Genomic DNA, 17339 nt, shown 5'->3' on the forward strand with positions numbered 1-17339 from the left:
CGTATCAATACAGTCGAACCCCGTTGGCTCGAATTCCTCGTTGGCTCGAATTGAACGTTAAGGACCGATCTCTTTACACTGAACGTTAGTTTCCCGCTTGGGTCAAATTTTCCGAGGCTTGATGTATTCTCACCGGTACTAAGGAATTATAGCCATCGGGGTTCGAATGAATTTCATCTATATATCCTATACATTCAATATTGTAAATCATATGCATATTGGTAAAATTCATGGTTGTATTTAACGATAATATAGTTATTAAAATATAAGATTAATAACGCTTACATTATTCTTTACAGTACATGACAGATACCGAAAACACTCTACAATCACACCTGTATAATGTTTATTGATAAGACAGTGCTTAAACAACTGTGCCATCATTCACCTAACGTTGGCCAAACATCGCAATGTGTCAAACCAAACAATTTACCACGTTCTTTCCGACGTTGGCCCAATGTCACTCAACCAATGCTTCATAAACAAAACGCGACGTTGACCAATCGTCAGCATGCTATCTGGAAAATCGGCAAACATGTGGGTTGTATGCAGGGGAACATACAAGGGAACATTCAAATGCGGCCCTACTGAATTGACCAGGGCGGATACTTTAGCCACATAATTAATCTATAACTCATACTGCTTATTTTACGTCGAAATGAGATCTGGTTTCAACATTTTTGTTCTTTGTTTTCTTATGGTGGCTGGTGTTTGCTGTTTCGAATTGACATGTTTGAAGGGCGGAAACAGATACGTCAAATACGTAGTTTCTCATGTGTATGTACCGCAGGGGAAGGCGACAAAGTGAAGGGGAGAACGTGAAGAACTAGTGTATAGACTTATTGGATACATTCTCTATGGTACGCCTATTCGTGCTGTCGCTGTCGCCCCGTCAACGACGTTACACCTTATCCGTATTAAGTCTTGCTAATCGGGCTAATGATATAAAATCTTTGTAAGATCTGTATGGTTTATACGTGGATTAATCCAAACTCTGGTAATTTAGAAATAAAAATCCGTATTGTGCTTAAAAATGGATTGAAACAGTCTTTTTTTGAAAATGTTAACAATAGTAATACCTTATGTACGTATAAATGAGGAACATTTTAGTATTGAATTTTATCTAGATGTTTTACCAACTAAATTAAGAATGCCTTTGTCTAATCTCATAAAAACATACTGAAATAGGTCGATATGGCCGAAAAAGAATTGATAGAGCTGATCGACATTGTACTTTGTGTAACGATATAGAAGATGAATATCACTTTTTCATAATATGTAATCAAATGAATATCAAAAAGGATATGATTAAATCATTCTATATTAGAAACCCAAGCACGTACAATTTTATTAAACTAATTATACCCCATAGCATCGTCATTACAAGAAATCTAAGCAAATTTATAAACCAAGCATTTCTTCTAAGAAATTCTATGATAAATGATATGATCTAGACTATAAAGTAGTATTTGATAATAGCCTTCCAAATTCCTATGATCCTGTTATTTCAGATATGTACCATTTAAGTTTTGATTTAGATATTTATAATTTGCATTTTTGAAACATTTTCTTCTTGGTTACGTTTTTATTTGTCTTTATATTTTTTCTTTGTAATGTGCCATGTTGCATTGTGACCAAATCAGTTATTTTCTGATGCATATTCATTCTGATGTTTATCAAGAAACAATAATTAACGTGTTTACGACAATAAACAATTCTGTCCGTCTGTCTGTCTGTACATCAAGATTTATCTCCTCGTGAAAATGTTCACAAGCCAAATTATACAAACAAGTCCGTGAATGTATGGCATACAGAGTAGATCCAACGTGATTACTTCTCTGTGAAAGTGCATTGCTTCAATTATAATCACATTAGTTTTGATAAACTGTTGACTACAGAATATTTCTCAGGAAAATTGCCGTTAGTGTTTTTTTGTGAAGAATGGTTCCCGTGGTGTTGTTGAGTTAATGGAATTTTTCATTAGCAAGACATTACATTGTGAACATGTGGTGGATTTACAGAACAGACGTTTCTAATCAACAATATGAACTGATAAAAATAATGGCACACGATCATTTGTTTTTATCTATATGAATTTAGAATTATTCAAATTAAATTAAAGAAGGAAGATGTTCTGATATTAATTGTGTAGCTTAAGTAATATGATACTCCCGCCTGTAGAGTTTAACTATACTGTTATACTGCTATGCACACAGTTGTCTTACTGCTAATTGGTTTACATATGTTGATAAATAAATTTGAATACAAAATTTAGTTGTATTGTATTTATCTTCAATAAACACCAAATATAAAAACAAATTTCATATCATAGGACCTTTCAAGTGTTCATTCATTAAATGTTGACTGGAAGCATTTCTATGTGAAGTTTTAAACAGTAAACCCTTTCGGCACGAGCACGACCAAAGTAAAGTAACATTTCACGTCAAAGACTGTCATCTGCCCAAAATTTTGCTATAACTAAGTTAAATATTTTTTTTAATTATATAAAACTATGAAGATTAGTTTATTGTAAGTTAGACCTTCTATTTGATTTTTTCTCATTTCTTATTATGTTAAATTGTGGTTATATGAACGACAAGTTCAATACTTCTTCGCAATTGTATCGAATGACATGATGTACATGTTATATGGTGAACATTAATGATGAGTGGAATGAAATCGCTCATGTTGACGATAATAAGAACACTCTCGGTTATGTGGAATAATGCGTTTGGGAAAGGTTAACTTGTCATGAGTTTGGCAAACCATGCATTTTTTTATTGTATTTTTGCCAAGGAACGTGTCATGTCATGTGCAAAAGGCAAAACGGGAGGCTTTTTTTGAAAACGATCATGAACACAACCCCTAGGTAAATATACAAATATATTTTATCTGTCGAATTTCAAAAGTAAGATATCGTACCAAGATGGAACTGCCGTCAGGATCTGGTTTAGCCCCACGCTCGCATTGTAGACCGTATACCATTGACTTCTCGGTGGTGGCAAAGAAAATGTCATACACGTTAAAACATAACACGGTACAGTCAGTATATAAATATTGTCATATACGACACATCGTGGAAAATGTTTGTGTAAAAATAAATACATCATATACATGACAACCTTGAAGAAAAATGCATCGATATGTTGATGAAAGGTAAGGTTGCAATCATAGGCTCTTATCACAACATACACGGAAAACTTTTTAAAATCAGGCCTGATACGTTAAAAAAAATTATCATTAGGTAAGTAAATAAAATGAATAACCAACGGAATCGTTGTTTTATACAAGTTGATACTCCGTACATTTAAAGAACATACACATGTTAATAAAGCTGTACAACTTTTGTTGTCTTGAAACGAGCAAATATTTGCGAATATCCATGGAAACAAGTTATATAAGACTGCTGACAAAATATTAGATCGCAGAATTTTATATTTACGTTCAAAAATTGATGTTTTATGCATTTTTCAAACCGTTAGTAACGGTTTAAGCCATAAAACATAAATTTTCGAACGGAAATGTGAAAACCTGCGATCTGATTTTTTGTCAGCAATCTATTATCATTGGTTTGCAGATATTTACGCAAACATTTGCCCTTTCCAAGACAAAAAATAAAAAGTTGTTAAAATGGTATATGGTTTATCTGTGAGAGTTTAGCTTTAACCTCAAGTTCATATATTAGTCATAACTCATATACATTCCCCAAATTAACGCTACATTCATAAATATATATTGTATTTTTTATCAGATTCAGACCGGACACAATTTAACTTTTTCCCTTAAAAGTTAAAATTACAATTATGTTAATGACCCGATTCGGTGGAATACTCTGAGTGTACCAGCGCTTTATTGTGATACACACTTCACATAAGTATCAGAGAGACTGCCGGGTAGACGGAAACTACTACACCAACTATTACCACTACCACTGCCACTACCACAACTTCCACCACTACCACTCCCATTACCACTCCCATTACCACTTACACTCCCCTACCGCCATCGCTACCACTACCACTTCAACTACCACTTCCACTACCAATACCAATAACACTATCACTTCCACTTCCACTTCCACTTCCCGTTCTACTTCAACTACAACTACCACTTCTACTGTCACTACCACTACCACTGCCAGAAACACTACCAAATACCACTACCACTACCAATACCAATAACACTACCACTTCCCCTACCGCTACCGCTACCGCTTCCACTTCCACTACCACTTCCACTTCTACTACAACTACAACTACCACTTCTACTGTCACTACCACTATCAATACCACTTCCAATTCCACTACCATTTCCATTACCACTACCAATTCCACAACAACTACCACCACCACTACCACTAAAACAACCACTACCACCACCACCACCACTATCATAACCTCTTCGACTACCACTTTTATTACGACTTTAACTTACACTACCACTACCACTGCCACCACCACCACTACAACTACTACTACCACTACCACCACCACCAATATCATAAGCTTTATGACTACCACTTTTAATACCACTTTAACTTCCACTACCACTACCACTGCCACCACCACCACCACTACAACTACTTCTACCACAAACACTACCACCGCCACCACCATTTTATCTTAAATAAATTTGTTTTATGAAATAATTCACTTTCAGTGTAATACTTCCCGTGCTATAGGAAATATGACTGAATTGTCCCTTGTTATTTAGCACAATAAACTCCTTTTATAAACATATGAAGACATGGATGGAATACACGAGAAAGGAAATATGGTAGCAAAACTTCACTTTCATTCTATCAATGAAAATTGTAGCGGATCCCTCAAGTTGTCTATTATATAAGATAATATGAGTCGACTACTCCAGTTTTATGTAAGAGAACAATTGAGTGGAATACTACTCACCTTACATAATGGAGAACGAATTTTTTGTAATGAATGTTGTTCAAATGAATATCAATTTTTCATTTTGTAATTTGTATAATGAACAACGATTTAAACATCTACCACACGACTTTTAATCTAATCCTAACTTTATCGAATTTAATGTTCTCACGTCATGATCTGACGTTGTTATTGTTTAGATGGTGTGAACATAGTTTGTGTGTCTAATTCATTAAAGAAAATTACGATATGATGAATGACATTATGGAAACACTAACTAAATACTTATCATACTACTGTCTTTTAAAATCAATAATTTATGTTATTTTGTACATCAAACAATGCGTATTTATATTGTGTTTATGTGTATATTGTAACAAGCAAGTGGCCTTATAGCGAACAAATGTCTGTTAGTTGCCATACTCCCATTTTGCAAGACAATATAAGTGGAATACTCCCTTTTTTATCATAAATGAAAATATAACCACAATACTCACATATTATGCCACAGGACAATACGAGTGGTTTGTGTTCCCTTCATTCAATAAGATAAATCCTTACAAATCGGAAATCCATAAATTATACTTCTTATTACAGTTATGAAACATTCATATTACTAATGGAACAGCAGACACAAACATTTGTCATAACCTTTAAAACTGTTCTTGATATTACGTTCTTTACAATAACATCTGAGTAAGATCCTCAAATATCGAATCTAAATATATGTTACAGCGTATTTGACCTGTACCATGTTGATGTTACAAATGGTACTTAAACCATGAATGCATTTAAACATTGTCAGGATTTTAAACAATACAGTAGTGTTACGTTAATGTTAGGACGGATCGAAAAAGCGTCCCCATTTTATGCAATTAATGTTGCATCAGAAAAAGATCCCGATAAAATAAGCAAAGCTCGTAAGAATGTTAGAGCTACGTAAGAACTATGAAGGGCCTTAATTAATGTTAGGACTGAAACTTTAAATTGCAAACTACGAGTCCGTGCTTTTCTTCCTTTGTATAATATACGGTTGTTTGAGTGTGTTTATCTTGACTTGCTTAGAATACTTCCTTTTTATTTTAAGATCTTTCAACAGAAGGACCTTATCATCAAGTATATCCGATATCTTCATACAAACGATTGAAGGAAAATGTTATTACGCGATACATCTTAAATAAAAGGTAAAAGCTTTGGATTGTGAAGTTAAAGCTCCCATTCGGCGTCTGAAACTCACCTAGTACGCAATAACATTTCTAAATGAGGCCTTTTATTTTTTATTGTTTGTTTAACGAACTGACATGACTGAATGTGTTCGTAGGAGGAAGTAAAATAAAAAATAAAATTTCAAAATCTTGTTTTATTTTTTGGTTTTGGTATTTTGAAACATTAGTTAATAAGCTACTTATTAAAAAGATAATACTTTAAACACAAACAGGGATGGAATCTTACCACCAGTGCTATATTAAATAACACTTTTCTTCCAATCACTGAACAATTACTGCCTGAATGGTGTTCACATCATTAAATTTTAACATCAGTTCGATATTGATCACTATTATTAAGTTTCATTTAAATGATCACGTGATAGTTAATACTGACTAGGTACTGTTCACAATCTTAATATTAGTTGTATATTAAACCCTTAAGTTTCATTTGAATTATCACATGACTGTTACTAACTAGATCCTATTCACAATCATAACACTGTTCACAATCTCAATACAAGTTAGCTCAAGGCATTGGGTCCAAAATGACTTTCAAACACCATTTCAGACCAAACCATATGTCTGAATCCTGTTATTAGATGGCCATGCTAGTGCCATGGTGGTTGTGGGTTCGAATCCCAGACCAGGGCACACTTTTCTTCCTAGGTTTATACACAGCAAAAGAAAGTATAAACTATTGTAGACTTATTATGTGCAACGTTTTCTTTGGTATGGCACAAACACGGAATAAAATAGGTCCGTGACACTGGCACAAATTAAAACATTAAGTCAAGAGTAAAAAAAATGCCTGAATAATACTTTTCAGGTGGCACCCAATCAAATTTCTTCGTCGTGGACATCATTATAGATCAAATGAACTGACAGTCCTTTTAGGTGGCACGTTTTCTTTTTTGTTTTTGACAGAATCTCTCTGACAATTAACAGAGTTACAGATAAGTTTTCAAATGTGATTGAGTATAACTCCACACTTTTGAAAATAATTGGGTATCTCACATTATAAATGAGTAGTTCAAGTTTCTATTACCCCATAGTTTTGATTTTAATTGTTTAATAACAATGAACGTAATTAGTTTTTATTAGTGTGATTTGAAACAATTACTGGTAATAACATTATAATTAAAAATAAGTGAGTGCACAACTTGCATGACATATACAAAGTATATCATTATAACAATAACTCACAACACACATTGATTAGAGTAGCTATGGCATCAAAAAACCATTATGGCAATAAAAGTGAACACTAAATAAGATTAAACACAATAAATGCAATCGTTTGAATATACCAAAAAGAATGAAGAAATGTCGAAAAAAAAATGGTTCTTATGAATAATACCAAGTTAAATTTGAAAAAGGGTTCAAAAAATGGTAAAAAAGAAGGTTAATTTGAATGTCAACGATAATCATGAACATATTATTAGTACATGTACATATTTGTAATTAAAATATATATATAGAAAGAGTCAAATTCCAATAGTTTCCGGAAGTTTACTCGAAAATAAGCCCATTCCAAGACAATTATTTTGTCAAAATCTGTGCGAGTGCAGCTTAAATTTCAGAAAATGACTACAAATTTACAGAAAAAAATAAACATAATATCATTATTTCGTTTATAACGATTCCAAATGATAGCATAATCATTTAAATTACTTGTATAGAAATCGACATGTGTTTTGGCTTTCGCCTCACCATATTCATGCAATGTCGCTTAGAAGCTGGTCGATTATTGATCCTCCGATTCCTTTAGCATCGCATGAAAGCACAGAATCCTTAATAATTGTTTTTAATATTTCCTATGATGATGTCGGGTTTAGATAAGAAGTTAGCAAGTTTGACTGGGTTGGTAGCAAGTTTGACTGGGTTGGTAGCAAGTTTGACCGGGTTGGTAGCAAGTTTGACCGGGTTGGTAGCAAGTTTGACCGGGTTGGTAGCAAGTTTGACCGGGTTGGTAGCAAGTTTGACCGGGTTGGTAGCAAGTTTGACTGGGTTGGTAGCAAGTTTGACTGGGTTGGAAGTATCTTTTTTCGACCTATTTTCCTTGGTGACATCTTCGCGGGAAAAGTTGAAAATAGCATGTGAGTTTCCGCCTGCATCCGTCTATTATCGTATACCATCGTATTTACTCGTTTATCAACGCAAAACCCCGAGGTCTTCGATTATTTCCGGCTTGCTTCCGGAAAATGATCGGCCAATTACGGAAACTTTTATCTATTTTTAACTAAGTCAAATACATTAATCGAATCAAATTTAATTTAGACGAAATGAGTGTCCAACTTTCATTTTTAATTCATTACACGTCCTTTCAAATTAATTGCGTATTCTGCCTTTTTATGCGTTTTGTTACTCAACGATTTCTTAAACAATTGGGTTTTCTATGATTTTAATTGCGTATTTACCTTATCTGTAACAGTCTGACAATGAATTTGATCCCGATTTGTATCAACACGGAGCCTGGCATGTCATTTGGTATAACGATCTCCCTTTATGTTTGCTTGCATTTCCAGTCGTTCCATATCCACATACATCCACATACATTCTTTTCGAGTGTATCAGAGGGAATGCTTGTGTTAATAATATCGGAGAGAGTATCATTTTCTTTTTTTAAACAAATAAATTTGCTGTTTGCTGTCCGAGAAATAGCTGTAACCAGTCGCCATGTTTCTTCGAGCGTTCTTGTCCAATAAAACGTCTGGATGCAAAAATCAGCGCTTACGATTGGATGACTTATAGACTGGCTATAAAAACGATGAAAAGTTTATTTTGAAGGAGTTGTTTTTTTTTCCCCGAAGTTTTATTTTAATCGACGGGTAAAATTCGGAGCGGAGAGAATAAAAAAAATGGGATTTCCATTTTTTTTTCTGAAACCGCGTTTTTTGGAGAGGCGGGTTTGTTAAATAAAAAAACAGTGGCCTAAACGAAGTTTTGTCGTACGCACTTAGTGCGTATAGGTTATTTAATAAAATACTTTCATTTGAAATAATGAGGCACTACAAGGTAAATGCTCCTCGTGTATATAAATGAAATTTTTAACTTGTATGTATGCCATTAATTTCTGTATATAATTAGACCAAACATCTCGAAACAAACAATCACTTCCGGGTTTTGGAACCATCGCGCCATTCCAGGTTATATCTAAGACCAATCATATAATGTAATAAGGGCCCCGATTACTAACATTCTGACAGCGGGTGTGTGTGTGTGTTGGGGTGGGGGTATGGGCATTTAGAGACAAATTACAAGTCAAGGAGGGAACTATTATACAAAACAAGTAGTCCAGGATAAGCGTGTTACAATTGTCTGCTCTGTTACAGTTAAATTATCTCCCCGTGATTTGCAAGAGTTGCATCAATCACTTGAAATAAAAGGAATACTTTACCTTTAAATCAAACTCTTTTATGTTATACATAATACAAGTTTTGTTTGATAAGCAATTATAACCTCATATAACGGCGGGGGCAGGGGCGCCGGTAATCAGGTGCCGGTGCACCATTCCAGATTAAATCTAGAGCCCCAAGTGATAGCGTTATGACAGGGCAGCCATACGAAGACAGGCTCAAAGTCAACTGTAAACAATACTTATGAAAAACTACAGAAACAAGCTCAGTAGGCCTCTGCAACGGTGAGTGGGGCTGTCAATCTCAAACAGTTGATATAAAATCAAAGATACCTACATAAACAATACACTTTGTATCAACAATTAAATCATTTGCTAGAATAAGTGTTGTCTGACTGCCATAACACAGGTGCGATATTATTAAATTTTAAGAACGATGGCACGGCTATACATAATATTCTTATAGAATTATAAATTTGGAGATTTTGAAGAACATTTTAAGTTTAGCTTGATAAATAAATAGCTATAAATTTCATTTTTATCATACTTTGAGGACTGTTCAGATTATACATACATACATAAACAGTGTGTGTGTATACCATGTGATAAATCACGTCATATATGAAACGTCGTTTAGGCAACATTTTGCTTAAAATGAAGACTTAAATCAAAGAAAATTTTCCTTTACTATGACTGATTTATCAATATTTTGATTTGAAAATAAAGGCAGTTTCCACCTGTATATTACATACTCAAGTTATCCGAGAAAGAGATGTCTTTCTCTTGTATGTAAGAGTTTATTTGAGAAATAAACGAAACTTGCATGTAATGAATTCAACTCGATTACATTTCAAGCCGAACGAAGGCGGGGACAATTCTGTATCGTGCTGTGGTGTTTCGGGTCAGAGTAGGGAAACAAGTCAGGATAACAACAGGAGCCCTTGGAATTCACAAACGCAGTTCACTATAAACTAGAAAACTAACAGCAAGTTAATTACAGTTACGACTTTTTCAAGCTTTAAATCAGAAAATCCACTTATTGCGAAGCCATTGAAATTATGTTTTAATAAGAAACACAGCTGTTAAAGTATGGAAAAAATCATTAGTTTGAAAAATAATCTGAATTTCCCAGCAAACTCGTGAGAACAAGACATTTGGTTAACTTTTTGATGTAAACAAATAAGGCCTTTTTTTTAATCAATTGGTTAACGGATCCGCCGCCCAAGTATTTCGAAAACTCAAAAAAAAAAAAATTGAAAAAAAAATTAAATTGTTTTGGGGGTTTTTTTTTTAAATATTGAAAAAAAATCAGATTTTTTTTCTGCATACATGAAATGATGTAAAACCTGTTGCCTGTTCCTTTGCAACATAGGGATGCAGTTTTAAAGGGACTGTACACCAGATTGGCACCAAAAAAAGTATTTTTCTGTAACTAATCTCAGGCCAATTATTTTATAGAATATGTCACTCTTTGATATCATAATTGTAAAAAAGTACCAAAATGTAAAACAAAATGTGCATAAGGAATGAATTCTACCTGGTAGACATACCCAGTAATACTTTTTAATGGAAAAATACAAAATAACTGCTAAACTTCATTAAATTGTAAACAATGTGGTACTTCAGTTAGTAAGTTTCAATGCATTGTACACATTAATACCAAGTTTATGTCAGTCTTCAACAATTTTCTTTTTTTTTCTTGCAAATTGATCATCTGGTGCAATTTTGCTTTAAAAATTGGTTTCAAAACAGCGGCCTCAATATTGAGCTGGGATCATACAAAAAAATATATTTTCATTTTCAACATATCATCTGCATTTAAATATATTTTTTTTTGGTAATAACTGACATCAAGGCTGAAGTCTGTATCAATGTTAACAAATCACATATAAACCAGAGTTATAAAATATATTGTCCTGTGTTTGTCCCAGGGGGCATTAATTCATTAATTGTTAAACAAATTATGCATCAGTTAATTGTAACCACGCCCCCCCCCCCCCCCAGGTCCGGGGGTATACCGGGGATTGCCGGGGAAATTGGCCGTGTTTTTACATTTCAGGTGGACCCGCAAGCCGGGTGAAAGCGGTGGTTTTGTCTACGCTTTAAATATAGCGGGGAATGGGCCTTACCTATGGTCCCTGGGGTGGGGAGGGGGGCATTTGGAGGGGATTTTACCATCTGTTCGTTCCCGTAGGGCGGGGATTTTAGTCGGGGTTGGCTGGACCGAAAGTCCCCGCTATTCCCCGGACCTGGGGGCCCGTGGTTACAATTGACTGGTGCATTATATGGAGACAAAAGTCCCCGCTATTCCCTGGACCTGGGGGGCCCGTGGTTACAATTGACTGGTGCATTATATGGAGACAACTATTCAGGTATTTTGGTAACTTAAATTCTGTTTAAGCTCCAGATAAATATAATTCAAAGGTGCATTACTGAATATAAAATCATTTTTTATTATTTACATTTCCTCATTCCATTTAAAAAAATAATTGAGTCAGTGAAAATTGCTACAGTGTGCTTTTTTCTGTTGAGAAGAAGAAGTGCCCAGCAATGAGGAGACACAGGCATATTAATTGTAAAGCCAATATATGGAAATAGTGTTGCAAATAGGAAAACTCTTGCAGTCAGGATGTGCTTAAAAAATAAAAAGTGACACTTAAACTGAAAGTTTGTCATAATATTGACTTTTAATGTGACTTTTAATGTGACATTAATTCAAGGTAGAAGTGTAAAAAATGCTTATATAATAATTACATTAATTTAAATTTGAAATTGATAGGAGAGAACACTGGACTGTAAAGCCAAAGATATGTGTATGACAAAGATTATACATACATACATAAACAGTGTGTGTGTATACCATGTGATAAATCACGTCATATATGAAACGTCGTTTAGGCAACATTTTGCTTAAAATGAAGACTTAAATCAAAGAAAATTTTCCTTTACTATGACTGATTTATCAATATTTTGATTTGAAAATAAAGGCAGTTTCCACCTGTATATTACATACTCAAGTTATCCGAGAAAGAGATGTCTTTCTCTTGTATGTAAGAGTTTATTTGAGAAATAAACGAAACTTGCATGTAATGAATTCAACTCGATTACATTTCAAGCCGAACGAAGGCGGGGACAATTCTGTATCGTGCTGTGGTGTTTCGGGTCAGAGTAGGGAAACAAGTCAGGATAACAACAGGAGCCCTTGGAATTCACAAACGCAGTTCACTATAAACTAGAAAACTAACAGCAAGTTAATTACAGTTACGACTTTTTCAAGCTTTAAATCAGAAAATCCACTTATTGCGAAGCCATTGAAATTATGTTTTAATAAGAAACACAGCTGTTAAAGTATGGAAAAAATCATTAGTTTGAAAAATAATCTGAATTTCCCAGCAAACTCGTGAGAACAAGACATTTGGTTAACTTTTTGATGTAAACAAATAAGGCCTTTTTTTTAATCAATTGGTTAACGGATCCGCCGCCCAAGTATTTCGAAAACTCAAAAAAAAAAAAATTGAAAAAAAAATTAAATTGTTTTGGGGTTTTTTTTTTAAATATTGAAAAAAAATCAGATTTTTTTTCTGCATACATGAAATGATGTAAAACCTGTTGCCTGTTCCTTTGCAACATAGGGATGCAGTTTTAAAGGGACTGTACACCAGATTGGCACCAAAAAAAGTATTTTTCTGTAACTAATCTCAGGCCAATTATTTTATAGAATATGTCACTCTTTGATATCATAATTGTAAAAAAGTACCAAAATGTAAAACAAAATGTGCATAAGGAATGAATTCTACCTGGTAGACATACCCAGTAATACTTTTTAATGGAAAAATACAAAATAACTGCTAAACTTCATTAAATTGTAAACAATGTGGTACTTCAGTTAGTAAGTTTCAATGCATTGTACACATTAATACCAAGTTTATGTCAGTCTTCAACAATTTTCTTTTTTTTTCTTGCAAATTGATCATCTGGTGCAATTTTGCTTTAAAAATTGGTTTCAAAACAGCGGCCTCAATATTGAGCTGGGATCATACAAAAAAATATATTTTCATTTTCAACATATCATCTGCATTTAAATATATTTTTTTTTGGTAATAACTGACATCAAGGCTGAAGTCTGTATCAATGTTAACAAATCACATATAAACCAGAGTTATAAAATATATTGTCCTGTGTTTGTCCCAGGGGGCATTAATTCATTAATTGTTAAACAAATTATGCATCAGTTAATTGTAACCACGCCCCCCCCCCCCCAGGTCCGGGGGTATACCGGGGATTGCCGGGGAAATTGGCCGTGTTTTTACATTTCAGGTGGACCCGCAAGCCGGGTGAAAGCGGTGGTTTTGTCTACGCTTTAAATATAGCGGGGAATGGGCCTTACCTATGGTCCCTGGGGTGGGGAGGGGGGCATTTGGAGGGGATTTTACCATCTGTTCGTTCCCGTAGGGCGGGGATTTTAGTCGGGGTTGGCTGGACCGAAAGTCCCCGCTATTCCCCGGACCTGGGGGCCCGTGGTTACAATTGACTGGTGCATTATATGGAGACAAAAGTCCCCGCTATTCCCTGGACCTGGGGGGCCCGTGGTTACAATTGACTGGTGCATTATATGGAGACAACTATTCAGGTATTTTGGTAACTTAAATTCTGTTTAAGCTCCAGATAAATATAATTCAAAGGTGCATTACTGAATATAAAATCATTTTTTATTATTTACATTTCCTCATTCCATTTAAAAAAATAATTGAGTCAGTGAAAATTGCTACAGTGTGCTTTTTTCTGTTGAGAAGAAGAAGTGCCCAGCAATGAGGAGACACAGGCATATTAATTGTAAAGCCAATATATGGAAATAGTGTTGCAAATAGGAAAACTCTTGCAGTCAGGATGTGCTTAAAAAATAAAAAGTGACACTTAAACTGAAAGTTTGTCATAATATTGACTTTTAATGTGACTTTTAATGTGACATTAATTCAAGGTAGAAGTGTAAAAAATGCTTATATAATAATTACATTAATTTAAATTTGAAATTGATAGGAGAGAACACTGGACTGTAAAGCCAAAGATATGTGTATGACAAAGTGAGCAGTTGACCATATCAATATTCATTAAAATATTGAGGCATTGCAGACATTGTGTTGCATAGAAATCAAAGCATTTCAAATGTCATTCATATATATCTATCAACATGTCTTTGCTGTTTGTTGTTATCTTGATCTTTTGGTTTTGGGTTTCGCCACAAACGCTATGAACAAAACATGTATTGAAAAAAAATAGTATGAGTTAGTAAAAAAATCATTCTTTTTTTTTATTTCGCACCACCCATCCAACATTTTTTCAAAAAATCCGTTAACCAATTAATAAAAAAATGGCCTTACTGTATTTCCCAGTAAACAAACAGAAACGTTTTTAAAAACTGTTAGTTTTGAAACAGCAGAAGAAATAGAAACACGCGAAATGTTAAAGCTCTTGTGCCTTATTATTTCTTGTGCTGCAACAGCACTTGTGGAACCAGAATGTTCTAGGTTTCACTATGAAGAGAAAACGCTCGAAAAAATGGTGCGCCTCGAATTCCTCGTGGAACAATTTAAAGAGGAGATGAACAACTTCAGAAGAGAAAAAGATGAAACTTTTACTGAGATCAGGAACGAAGTTGCTAGTGAAGTGACCAAAGCTAAAGAGTCGGTTGAGGCTGACAAAGAAACACTTGCACGTGCGCTGTCAGATCTGCAGATGGTGAACAACAACTTGACGGCGCAAGCTTCTAAAGCTATAGAGCATCTTCAAGGTAATAAAAGTGCATTTTATATATCAGCTCAAAGGTAGTTTAAGATGCATAATATTTATAATATCAAAGTTGAAGATATTATATCAACTTAATTAAAGGCAAAAATATAAAAAACGTATCATCAGTGTGTAATAATTAATTCACAATGAGCTTTATACGACAGGCCTGTTTGTTTTTGTAGAAAAATGCTAAATAAACTAATAAGTTGTTCTTATTAAATATTATGAATGTTGTTGTTGATATATAGAAATGGTCTTTGCAGATGCCAAAAAGAGGGTATCATTCAGCGCAAAAACAGTCGAAAGCAAATCTTCGTCTTATGGTGAAGTCATCATTTTCTCTGAAACGGTTCAAGATACCGATTGTGCATACAATAACAAAAGTGGCAAATTTGTCGTTCCCGTACCTGGCACCTACGTGTTTACAACACATCTGTGTGTTTATAGTGGTAATACGATTTATTTTGCAATAAGACATAATGTGGATGTTGTTGCAAGATCGTCCGTTTTTAATTCTGCTAACTGCAATACGCTAGAAACAATTAGAAACGTTAATACAGGACATGAAGTGTACGTTACTTATGAGATAAGCGGTCACAAGGTCTATCCAGATGATAGCACGCGGTGGAATACATTTTCTGGGAGACTCATCTATGACATGCCATAGAGATACTTCATGTATTTCTAGTCATAACATATCGCTGACGTCAGAGAAACGTGATGTTCAGTGTGTCTTTGGACTGATTCAGCCTGATATTTCATGCCAAATAATTACTAAATGTAATTACGGTTGTCTACTTGGCTGAATAAGTCAGATTATCTGATGAAGCTACTGGATATAAGGAATATCTTTGGCTGTAAAGAGCGTGTAGCGAACTGTCTGAGTGTGTTGATTTATAAATATATGTACGTGTAGTATCACAAACAAATATTTTTTATGCTTGCCAAATACATAATAACGCAACTGATTTTATGTTGATTTTAATGTTGAATTGGCTTTAGCCATTTCAGATATGCGACATTGTCTGCAAATTAAAATAAGTCATGTTTAGAAAAAAGGGACATTTCCATTCGTAACATTAATGAACTACATGTATTTTGAAGAGATTCCCATTTAAATGTTTACACATCACGATCGAATGTTTCGTTTTTTCCAATCGTATCACATACAAAGAGTCCGCCTTGTCTTCCAAAAAGACTTCTGTTTGCTGACGACGTAACCTATACAAATGCTTTTTTGTGACCATTTAAATGTGCAACTTAGACTAGAGATAACCTACGCACAACTTATGTAAGTTTTATACAATTGGCGGTTGATTATTAAATATTTACAGCAATATGTAAAACAAAAACATTTTGGGCGAAAAGTAGTTTTATTTGATGTATATATTGTGCAAGCTTGCAACGTAGTTTTTAAGTTAAAACTATAAAAAACTTAATTCGTTCTTTCTAAAATTGTCTATGCTTTTTGGTGAAACATGGAGTCTAATCAGTAAAATAACAGCAGTAAAAATATCAAAATATTATTTGGATATTTTCACTGTAACTTAAGAAGTGTAAATATCAAGTATAAGAATGTAATGGATGAACCGTATTTACAATAATATGTTTGAATGATATGATAATGTATTGTACTTGCTTTTGGGGTTGGTTTGTCTATTCGTTATGATTGATGTATTTTGTAAATAAAATGTAAATATGTAAACGAATTCTTTGTTATCATCAGGGGTATCTTGGCGTTACAACGAACTACTTTTAAAATCAATTGTAGTTACTTCCCTTCGATCTAAACTGAGAACCCCACTTTTAAATCAGTAGAATACGTCGAGATTTATAGTATGATATCAAAAAAAAGATTGCATTTGTTAAGTAAACATTGTTTGAGAAAAGAACACAACTTACCGTTTATAAGGGAAATGTTATCGTTCTTTTTTTAACCTGGATGCTCGAACATTTGCTTACCTACAAAATCATAACGAACGAAATAAAACGCTCGAACATTAATAATTCGTTGTTATAGCATGTATTTAAGATAGTATTTTCACACTGTCTAAACTTTCCAACAATTAATTGAACACACCACAAAATTGCAACAAGTAAAGC

At 34.0% G+C, this 17339-nt stretch overlaps 1 protein-coding gene across 1 annotated transcript; it reads left to right on the forward strand.

Moving 5' to 3' along the window:
- Positions 1-14891: 14891 nt before the first annotated feature.
- Positions 14892-17147, forward strand: LOC128221972 (complement C1q subcomponent subunit A-like). The gene is made up of 2 exons (XM_052930704.1): positions 14892-15237; positions 15500-17147. Exons 1-2 carry the CDS (start codon positions 14907-14909, stop codon positions 15901-15903), a joined length of 735 nt encoding a protein of 244 aa, XP_052786664.1. The 5' UTR covers positions 14892-14906; the 3' UTR covers positions 15904-17147.
- The last annotated feature ends 192 nt before the right edge of the window (positions 17148-17339 follow it).

The sequence above is a fragment of the Mya arenaria genome, chromosome 2, assembly GCF_026914265.1.
Source record: "Mya arenaria isolate MELC-2E11 chromosome 2, ASM2691426v1".
NCBI classification, from domain to species: Eukaryota; Metazoa; Mollusca; class Bivalvia; order Myida; family Myidae; genus Mya; species Mya arenaria.